General features: G+C 34.7%; 1 protein-coding gene across 1 annotated transcript; it reads right to left on the bottom strand.

The window, feature by feature from the left end:
* Window positions 1–3,060: 3,060 nt before the first annotated feature.
* On the bottom strand, window positions 3,061–10,341 carry LOC145612033 (uncharacterized). Its single transcript, XM_081667411.1, has 7 exons — window positions 10,074–10,341; window positions 9,632–9,929; window positions 7,095–7,174; window positions 6,866–6,982; window positions 6,004–6,786; window positions 5,075–5,291; window positions 3,061–3,549 (listed from the first exon to the last, which is right to left on the bottom strand). Exons 2-7 carry the CDS (start codon window positions 9,924–9,926, stop codon window positions 3,116–3,118), a joined length of 1,926 nt encoding a protein of 641 aa, XP_081523537.1. The 5' UTR covers window positions 9,927–9,929; window positions 10,074–10,341; the 3' UTR covers window positions 3,061–3,115.
* Window positions 10,342–11,456: the final 1,115 nt, after the last annotated feature.

Below are 11,456 nucleotides of genomic sequence, written 5' to 3'. Positions count from 1 at the left end.
GAAAATAAATTAATATCAAATTCTTAATCCTGAAAGCATTCAGCTGAACTAAATTAGAAATCGTACAACGAATGATGTGCCAGAATAATCTACTACCTCCGATTCTTATTACTTGCAAACAAAAGGGTATTATTTGTGAGACATAAAATATTCTTTTGTTGCGAGTAATAGTAAACCGGAGGTAGTACATGAAAATCAATCTCCAATAGAATTAGAAGTGCTTATTGCAAGCATGAAATAAAATATCAAACAATCAACATCATCTAAATTCGATTTCATAGTCGAATGCCAAAACTCATGACAAAAAAGCCTCGACATCTGATTAGCAGAAATTTAAAAAAAAAAAAAAAAAAAAAAAAAAAAAAAAAAAAAGCAAAAGGTAATATTAGACAGAATTTATTTATTTATTTTTACTATGACCACCAAATTTGAGAAGGCACTTTTTTTATTTTTTAACAATGATCACCAAATTACGAGACTGACAAGTACTTTGGTCAGCCCATCTAAGGAATCTTATGCAAGTGTATCTTACAGATTTCAAATGAACTCTTTCCATCCGAAACAAACAGCTGCAAAAACTAATTTAGGATGTTCAGAAAAAGTTGCCAGAAATCCTCCCGTGAGTGCCTCGTTTTGTGTAACAAAAATGTATTGATTTATGAAAAACGGTAAAAATGAGACACTTAGGTTATTTTTTTGCTAATCCCGAGCTCAATTCGTTCCGCTAAGACCTAAAATGGCCACTAAAACCTTAACCGAAGATTTTTCGACATGTAAACCGATGAAAAACTTGAATCGGGCTGCAATTTACAATTTATATGCACTTTTGAGCTGCAATTTGCAATTTACTTTTTAAATGGCTGCAATTTACAAAATACAAACTTTAAATGGCTGCAATTTGCAAAATACAAAGTTTTACAAGGTAGAAAAAAGTTAACAATTCTTATCTCTTACTCCCTCAGTCCCTAAATTACATTCCTCCTTTCTATTTTTGGTATTCCAAAATTACATTCCTCCTTTCTATTTTTGGTAAGTTTTTTTTAGTAAATCAATTCTGTTTTCTGTTTTATATTTAATGCTTTCTCACTCATCCTTACCTGATCTCACTCATAATCCTTGTGCCAAATTACAATGAATATGATTGGTTAATTTTTTTTTAATTAGGAGCATGTGATTGGTCCTTTTTTTTTGCAAAGGATTGATGACTTGTCATGAGTAATAACTAATCTATCTTTGTACTTCCCATTGCATTATCTAATTATTGTTATTTGTCTTGTTCTTCCTTCCTTAATTCCCGTGTAAAGTTCCAAAGAGAAATATAATTTAGGGACAAAGGGAGTAACATTTAAGATCTCATAATCAATTTTGACTTACAAAAAACGAAAAGTGTGTTAATTTTTATAAAATCCAATTGAATTGTTGATCAACTAATTAAATCATCATACATCTTTCAAAAAAAAAAAAAAAAAAAAAAAAAAACAAATTCATCAAATAAAATTAATTTTCTATATTAGCATAAAGATATAATTCAACCATATATTAAATGAAAAATCCGAAAACGGCTCGAACATTAACTAGTACTTATATTAAGTGAGAGAAAGAGAATAGAGCTTATCCAACTATTTTAAGGAGGGTTTGACCAAATTTGGAACATATTGACAGAGATAGAGTATAATCAGAGAAATGAGGAGTTAAGTATAATACAGGGGACTCAATTCTTGCAAAATGTGGGGAAAGGGAACTCTATTTATTTTATAGAGGAAAAGAGGACTAGGGTTAAATTTCTAGTGTTAAGGGGTATTTTCAGGTGACTTAACTCACCTTTAACCCAAGAAGAATTAAGTCCCCTCATTATTGCCTTGATTAAACCAGACAAATTCAATCCCTTTATTAATAATTTCTGCGGATTGTTTTGAAAATATGGCTGTTTGAAATTAAGAAAGTACAACAACAATACAAAAGCTTTGTTCTTGAAATTTTTTTGATGTTTGTTATCCAAAAAAAATATTCTTTTAATAATTTTTTAATGTTCTTCATCTCTCTGGTTTGTAGCTTATTTGTCTTGCATTTGTAGTAGAAGCACACATCGTAATTTTAGTGAAGGCTTGTAGGGCCCTAAATTTTTATTTTTTTTTTTTAAAAAAATTATCGATAAGCCTAGTGTATATTGCAACAGAAGGTCATTAAGGAGAGTTTCTAAGAAAGTCAAGCATCCTTTTATGAGATTTCTAATATGCCCAAACTATAAATAAGTGGATGGGTGTAATTATATTAGGTGGTAGGTTGGTTGACAGCCCACGTGAGTCAGAGTTAGTTTATGAGATGGTCATGATTTTAATTAAAGAGAAATGTGGAGTTAGGAGGTCAAGGATGTAATGAAAATGATGAAGAAAATAAACATTCAAAGTATTGTAATTTTATGCTTTATTTTTGTTCCAAAAAGAGTAAGGAACTCTTTTTTTTTATTATTGGTCTTAAATTAAAATATTTATCCAAAAAAAAAAAACAAAAAAAACATACTCCTTTTTTTTAGTTGATCAAATTGACTCAATTGTTTAACCAAGGGGACTCAATTCTTTCCCTTATTTAATTAGAACCCACTGAAAACCCAAACCCATTCTAGCCCAGTCCCTTTTCTCTCTATAAAATAAATAGAATTCCCTTTCCCCACATTTTGCAAGAATTGAATCCCTTGTTTTATACTTAACTCGAGAAATGAGCAATGAATGTAGAAAAAGGCACATACTTGCATTGCAAATGTTGCAACTTGAAATTTATAGTTTTATACCTTCCGAGAGTTTAAATACTCTTAAAATATTGTCAGAAGATTGGAAACTTGATTCAAGCTACATAGTAACTAAACCTTTTCACTATTGACAAGCATGAAAAAAGCTGTACTAATTTCTTTCTGCAGTGAGCTCTTCAACGTTTGAACTCAGACCCCCTCATATAGATATGTCCAGCTTCTCTATACACCACCCCAATATTCCACAACTAAAAAATTTCCGATGAGTTTGACTCTCCAGTATTGCTGATTCCTTCCTTGGTTGCTCTCTTTAATCTGTCTATGCTATTTACAAAATATGCTACTTACATTCACATTACAAAAATTGCATCACCTGACGCTGGCTTCCACAAATTTCTCCTGTGTGTATTGCTGCCTGCAAAATTCAAAATCCTTTTCTGCGCTCAGCCTATCATCTTTAGCAACAATACCAACATCATAGTCAACATGATCCTCCTTCAGTTGCTCATCAACCTCAGCATCAGAATTGTCCTTTTTGTTTGATGGACTTCTGCATGCTGTATTGTCTGCGACATTTGTAAGTACAGGCTTATGCATGTTCACAACAGGTGCATCTTGCCCTTCTTCAGCTTCCACAACTTCTGAAATAGGAGGCATGGCATAATCAAGCAAGCGCGAATTTGACTTGGCAGATATAGAGGAAAGAATGTCAGGGCATGTCTTTGCATTAACCCATGAACCATTAATCCAATCTTTGGCCATTCTTACAAGTGATTTCTCTGTAGTCACATATCTGTTTTCATCTGATAACAAGAAAGCATCAATTAAAACATAATTGATAATCCATCTTTGTAGATAGTTAGATGCCTGCTATACTTATGAAGCCCCTTCCCCCCACAAAAAAAATGCTAACTTAATACTAGGTTATAAACAAGGCTTCTTTCATTTAGAAACTGAAATTCTGAGCATTAAAATTACATAGCCCACATAATAATTAGGCACTATCACTCAATTTCAGTGCCTTGTCATAGAAAAGAGCCACTATAATTGCAAGTTTCAGAAATTAAATCTCTTATACTGACCAAAGTTCGAGCCTGAAAAATACATATATTTGCAGATAAATGCAATTTCCCATACTCAAATTTCCCAAGTCCTAGCCAAGATCAAAAGGAGAGAATGGTTGGGGAGTGACTATGAAAACAAAATAACTAGTGAGAAACTGAGAATGCAGGCAAAACTAAGAAGCATCTTCGCACAGCACAGTGTCATAAAGTGTGGGGAAAGTGGTGAAGAAATGAGAATTCCATTATATTTCCATTATGCTATACTTTGTATAGTTTGGGCCAGTCGAGCTATTTCATACCTGGACGACTTCTCAACAATATCTTACACAATGACTTCACCAGAAGCTTCATCAAGTAGTGCATCAATTATAGACTAAATATCCCCCACCAGCCCACCATATGCCTATATTCTGGATGGTTTGCTATAGATCACTCTCAATCTTTACAATGTCAGTATAAGTTGATAACATAATGATGTAATCTTATATTCTACTCTTATAACCCCCTTGCTCAAATGGTAGGCCACTACAATGTTTAGTCCTCTGATTGTTCTGTTCTGAACAACATTTGTTCAAGGGACTAAAAAAGTAACTTTCTCTTTATAGTTCATAGGAGTACCAGATAGCTCCACCTCAACTTCGAAGGACACAAGAGCTTCATTATGTCAAATGATCTAAGAATTATATAATGATCACCTTTTAGCTTGCTACATATCATGTTGACTTGCATAGGGGCCATTCAAGCATCAGAATAACACATGTTTCAAGTAAGACGTCAAATATATAAACATAGTGTACACTCAAATTAGGTGCATTGACTCAATCTGAGGCCAGAGATAGGCTAGACTAAGTAAAACCAATCGTATCTTAAGACAAGGGGTTCTTGATACACAGCAAAATCCGCAGACATTCACCTCCTTATGTGGATTGAGAACACATCACCAATTTGGTGGTATTGTCAAATTCACACCTTTTATTTTCCTACAAGTATAATTGTTCTAATGATTGCAAGACCTTTTGATCAAAGCTCATATATGAGAGTTGAGTTAAGGAAGACATTAAAGTGATTGTTCCTGATGTCTCTTGGTTCTAGTGGGCAGTGATAAGAGCAGGGACAGATGTTTACACCGGTTAGTGTCAATGACAATTACATAACAGGAGTACATAGTTTTTGTTATAGAAATTAAGTTAATCTAGAAGGGAGGGGAAAGTGCCAGGTAGGAGGCAGGTGACTACAGATTGAAGGCTGCAGGAATAGAGCGTACCAGGCATGTAAATTTGTAGGCGGTCAGTCCCACAAACAATTACGGCGATGATGACCCCTTCCCACCAGCCATCATTCCACCAAACTTCTACTGCTGTCCCCACCTCAAGAATGCAGTCATCAGGGTCCTTAGGTGGTCGTGGACGAGTTGTAAGACGGCCAGAGCATCTCAGACCCATTTTATCAGGAGCAGCCACTCTATGTGAAGCAACCCACTCCTGGCACATACATCAACAAATTATTCTCAGTATCCCGTCTTTATAAAACCCAGAGGTATTTTATCAAATTATTAAAAAAAAAAAAGAGGGGGGGGGGGGGGGGTTACATATGTTTAAAGCAATACAGACTACGGAGTAATAACTAGTGAACATGCAGAGACCAAGATAAGACCACGTAAAACACATGATAATCTACAAGATACTCTTCTTCAGGAAACATGATTATGCAACTAACTTGGGTAAATTCTCGAATTTTTTTGTTCTTTGTCAAATTCATTTCTGAAAATATTGACTTTTACGCACACAAACATCTAGTGCATCTACATACAATTTTTGTTGTTTCTAATTATGCTCTCCTGCAGTAGATTTACCACAAGGGACCTTTTATTTTTTGAGGGGGATGGGATAGAAGCAACTATAAGTTTAGCTATTGGATTGATGAATATTAATTTGCTAATGACTTGGATGGAAGGAGTTAGGAAGGATATTAAGCATATGGATTTACATGAGGATGAGGTATTTGATCATAAGGGATGGAGGAGGAAGATTTTTGTGGATGACTATACGGAATAATCACTTTTGGTTCATGTAGCCGACCCCACTTATGGGATTAAGGCCTTGATTGGTTGATTGATTGATTGGTATTGTCCTTTTGGGGCAAACTTAGTCTCCATATAAAGTTGTATATGAATGCATTAAGTTCGTATATTACCTGCAATTTCCCAAAATCTTCAGGATCCACCAGATCATCATACTGAACTTTGATGTGCTTCTTGGAGATCTCTAAGATCTTGCATTTGTACCAACATCCTCGGATACTGCTATCTTGACAAAGTAGCTCTATCTCATCATTGATTCCAAATGAAGCAGAAACCTGATCATGATGACTTTCCACAAAATCTCCATGCTTCACTGTTTGCCCAGCTAACTTTATCTTCAGCTTTGAAAATGATGGCACAACTTTTGTTTTTTGACTCCCTAGTGCTGAAGGACTCTTCTCAGCTCTACTATGACCCCTTAATTGGATGTCTCCAATTTTTTCCTCATCAAGTCTCTTTCTTTTACTATGATCCTTGGTCTTCTTCTTGGAGAAAAGGATATGATCTATACAGGACAAAACTGCTTGATTACGATAACCCTGCAATTTGCTTACAGTGAAAGGTCTGATCTGATCATTTTTTAGCTGTCTGAAGCACAAATGTACCCTGCATAATATCGACTGTGGAAGAGCAGCCACACATTGCTCATAATGTTTGGGAGTTAAGACTGAAGCAGGTCCGCCAATGCACTCTGCATTTATTACTTGGACATGAGGTGTAATAAATACTTCTCTAGAGTGGGCATCCAGCTGAGACACTAAACTTGTGACTTCTTCATCGCGGTGAAACCACCGCACTTTAACCTTCTTTTGACTCTTTTTATCCTCATACATGTCTTCTAAGTAACCAAGGTAAGGATTTCCTTCTGCAGCCATGACGAACACAAACGAATGCACCTGCATCAGAAACTGATAGGCTAAGTCCAACGATAGAAAATTAATGACAGAAGGATTTAATATCCAGATAGATGCTTACGGAAATGGCAATTCCAGCTCGGATAAAAGAAGGATAATGCATGAGTTTTTTGGAACAAGCCCAACCTGCCCCATTCCACACAATATCAGATATTTGGGCCTTCAATTTCCTAGGAAGCTGGACAAGCAAGAGAGTAGTTAGCAAAGAAAAAAAAAAAAAAAAAAAGAAGAAGAAATGCCTTTCATAATAGTCACAAGTCAACCTCATTAAAATAGGATAAAGTACGTACCGAAACAGGTGAATGAGAATTTAGAGTGCCATTGGATCCACGTATTCGATTTTGAAAGGGTTGAGCACAAGCCAATGATTCTGACAAAATTATCAACATTAATAACAGGGGTCACTAAAAGAAAAGGCAAAACATGAGACATCATTGACATGCAACCAGATCAATCTGGATCCTGGAAAACCAGAAATAACTCCGAAACATTTTGATAATACATAATACATCAAGGTAATTGATGTCATCGGTTAATTTTAAAATCATGATAATTATAAAACTTGGAAAGAATTCGTATACATAAGCTAACTACAAGAAAAAGTTAATAAACATAAAACATGGTATAGTTTTCACAGCTTATATAAAAATAATAATAAAAAGCCAACTCAATACGAGTGTGTGAACTGAACACTGGAAGGTGACTTCACCGATAATAATTCCAAAAATGACATTACTAAAGAGGATACTGATGCATAGTATTTGTGACTAAGAGAGGAGGGGAAAAAAAGGTGATAAGATGTTCATACTTCATAGTCATGTTAGACTCTATAGGACTATAAACCTATGACCGTATTGGAACATATATTTTGTAAGTGTTATCATTATGCATTAAATCAGAAGTGGTTGGATGAGAAGAGACTAAGAGGAAGCAATAGTATAAGCAATAACGAAAGTGTGCACAATTCAGCAAGTTTGATTATCAACTTGGGGTTACCTTTTAAAAAATGAACTAACTTATTTTTAAAAATATATATGGCTCAATAGATAAATAAATCTGATGAACTGAAGCATTTTACAGATCATAATTTTCAAAATGCGAACAAGTAAATAAAGTAAGACAGATGATGGAAGACACGCGATCTTTTTACAAAGGGAAGACACCAAAGATTGATGAGGCATACTCCACTTAAATATTTGTCTTCCCTATCTCTTCTTCAAAATCTTTTTTCTATATTGCCTTAGAGAGGGGATGGTCCGAGGAGAAATTGGATGGATGCAACACATAAAAATTAAACACACATAATCCAAAATAAAAATAAATCACTAGCGCTGGACAGACTTTGACATAATGGAGGTCTTTTCATGGTCTGCATATGACTATATGAGTACCTTAGTTGGGCTAAAAGAGAACCCATACGGCGGGTGTTTGGACATTGAAAGATAAGTGGATTGCATGAGCACATTTTAGTTTTTGACATTATGGAAAAAGAGAAACAAAATATAACCTCAGCCACATAGTTTATATGAAACACCCGTTCTACAAGGCTCCAACCATCACAGTAAATTGCTGCATATTGTCAGCATACTGCCAGTGGATACCGCGCTCACTTGACATATCCTAATCACAAAACAGCTCAATTGGCAGAACCTTCCAGCTCCTAGCATACGGATACTCTTTCCATTTTGGATTGATATGCATTTATTTAATAGATTCTATTTTTCACATTACTTGCAAAACTTTAGATTTTATGTTAATATGCATGCAATTTTCCATTTAAGTCTACTAACCCCCATTCCCCGGTCCTCATAAACTCATGATTCCCATTTCCCACAGTTTATACAGTTGGAATGGAAGTGAAGACTGAGATACAGATTTCATATGCATTCTCTGTCATAGCACGTTACAACAACAACAAACAATCAAACAAAGCCTTAATTCTAAGGGGAATCATACCAGCACGAATGAGCACCCTAAGGTAAGAAATCAATCATATCATCATTCAAAGCAATTGTGATCTATTTGTGCATATTTTGTATAAAAATCACATTAAACTGTTCATCATCATGCTTTTCCTTTTCCACTACAAAGTATTTTATTTCCCTTCTAAAGTTCTCATTATCCTCCATACACACATGTCTAAAGTTCTATGATGTAAGAAGTGGTAGTAAAGACTAGCGGAAAAAACTTCGGCGTGCTAGTGGATTTAGAAGGGCATGCCAAAGCTTGATAAAGTTAAGTAGGAAAGATATTATGAGGCTACGAGCATGGCAAGGAAAGGCAAGACTAGGGTTTATATGGGTTAGGCCAAGGATAAATAAGACGATAATGAAAAGCATGTGCAACTTCTGAAGCCATATGTGGCTAACTAAGGTTTCGAACGTTGACATATTTTGAACTATTGAAGAATGAAGGCTAACAAATATTCCCAGTAATGAGTTCCCGGTACCAAACTTCAAATCACCCCAAAAGGCCAATTGTTAATTTGTTTAGTTTAGAGAAAGGCCTTGCAACTCTTCTGAATTCACCCTGTACTCCCCCAAACTTCACCTAGTACTAGCTAGTGAGTTGCAGCAATGCCAATTTTCTGTGATGAATAATTGAACCTTTGAATCACCACTTATATCTAATTTTCTTTTTCAAACAAATATTTGAGTAACCAGATAGTGGATCAACTATTGTGACCATCATTTCATTCACATAATAAAATTGCATGATCATCAAAATATAATTTCACCAAATTCCAATTTATACATTCAAGATTGTTCTCTAAATAACAACAACAAAAAGAGGGCTAGAGTAAATCATTCAAAGCATTAACACTCACCCGACGGCGGCAACAGGTGCTGATTCTTTGCAACCAGCTTGTTAAGCCAGTCAACCACCTCCCTTCTCGAGCGCCATTTGGTGGAAGGATTAACATTACAAACAGAGCCATAACGATCGACAAAATCGTCGAAAACAACATATAACATATGTCTAACACTTCTCTCAGTACCTTGAATAGCCAGTACAGAATCACCCTCAGAATCATTAAGGTAATAATGAACTGTACGATTACCTTTCTCCTGTGAAATGATCCGTTCATCCCATGACACAAATCCCTTCTCATCATGCGCCATTATCTACAATTTTCATGAAACATTCAAAAATCATTCAAACGGTATAATCATCAATCATTTTTCAAAAAGGCTAAAACCCCACCAACCCAGATAAAATTAATCAATAATCTGACATACCCACCAACCCAACAAAGAGAAAAAGGGTACCTGAAGAAATAATGGTGAACAACACGGCGGCGGAAGCGGCGGAGACGACGGCGGAGGAGAGAGAATTTAGGGGTGGAAAAGAAAGGAAGAAAAAAAGGGGAAATTGATGTGAATTGCCATTTTATTCAACAAAAATGAATAAAGATTGATGGTTTTGATGATGGAAATTCTGGGTTTTTTTCTGGGTATGTTGGGGAATTACCGGCGGTAGTAGCAGTAGCAGGGGTTTTTTGTTAGGAGAGAGGAGGCGGGTAACCTTAATTCTTGACTCTTGTGCTCATTTGCTCATATCATATGTGTAACACCTAAAATATATTGATTACATTATTTTTAACCTACAATGACATCATACTAATGATTATTTTTCTTACCATATAATGATAATGATTGTTTTTCTTACCTTGTATTGTTGTACCATACTGTATAAAACTTATGTATAGTACAATCTTTTACGTATGTCTTTTAAACCATCACATTCTAGTGAGTTTTACGTCGTGAAATGATATTGATGTGTAGATATCTTTGAATTAAAGTCTGTTTAAATCTTAAACTATATATCTCGTACTAACACGGGTGTCTTAAACTTAGACTTTAAATATATAACTATCTAGCAAAGTAAGATTTGAATTTATTAGTGGATCGAATTAAATGTCATCAAGTCATGAATCATGATCTTCAATTGAGATAAAAGCGTTGTACAAGTATATATGAAAAATCATCTTTTATACACCAAAATCTTAATCGTGTATATCAAGATGATTTATTATACATGCATTGTTATTAAATTATGTATATCTTTAAATTTAATACACAAAACTCGACTATAATACCATACTAATTACTAAATTGTATCCATTAAAACTATTTTCTACTTACTTTTAATAATGTGGATGAGTTGATATGGAAAATTATACAGAGTACGTATCTTAATAGCATGTTTTCTTATAAGATGCGTGTATGAAGTTTATAATTACGAATCTAAAGATATTTTACTTAAGCGAAATCATTAAGTCAATTCCAAAAAATTACAGAAAATTTTACTTTATAAAGTAATTTTTTTTTTTTTTTTTTTTTTTTGGTAAGTGAGAAGAATTTTATTACCAAAAGAACAGCAGTTACAACTTACAGAAAAGCTAAGTTGAAACCAACCAAACTACACAAGACCCAAAAAGAGGGCCAAACAACACAACCAAACCAACAACAAACCCTAAGGGCAGCAAGCAAACCCAGGCCACCTTCTAGGAAGGGTTCCTGAGAGAACAAGCTGCCTACTCTAACTGTACTAACTGTCCCTGCATCCACCTTCCAGGAAGGGTGCTACAGACACAGCAGCACAGACAGAGCAAATACAAACTAGGCCATAAAAAGAACAGCAACAAAGAA

This window comes from Chenopodium album, chromosome 24 (genome assembly GCF_948465745.1).
Source record: "Chenopodium album chromosome 24, dcCheAlbu1.1, whole genome shotgun sequence".
Lineage (NCBI taxonomy): Eukaryota > Viridiplantae > Streptophyta > Magnoliopsida > Caryophyllales > Amaranthaceae > Chenopodium > Chenopodium album.
The sequence above is the reverse complement of the archived record's forward strand: the minus strand, read 5'-3'. Positions and strand labels throughout refer to the sequence as shown.

Excerpts from the sequence above, each read along its gene's own strand:
- LOC145612033 (XM_081667411.1), bottom strand. The coding sequence starts at position 9,926 with ATGGCGCATGATGAGAAGGGATTTGTGTCATGGGATGAACGGATCATT. Across the intron at positions 7,175-9,631 it reads GCACCTGTTGCCGCCGTCGG|AATCATTGGCTTGTGCTCAA; the intron begins GTGAGTGTTAAT and ends TAATTTTGTCAG. Across the intron at positions 6,983-7,094 it reads ATTCTCATTCACCTGTTTCG|CTTCCTAGGAAATTGAAGGC; the intron begins GTACGTACTTTA and ends TTGCTTGTCCAG.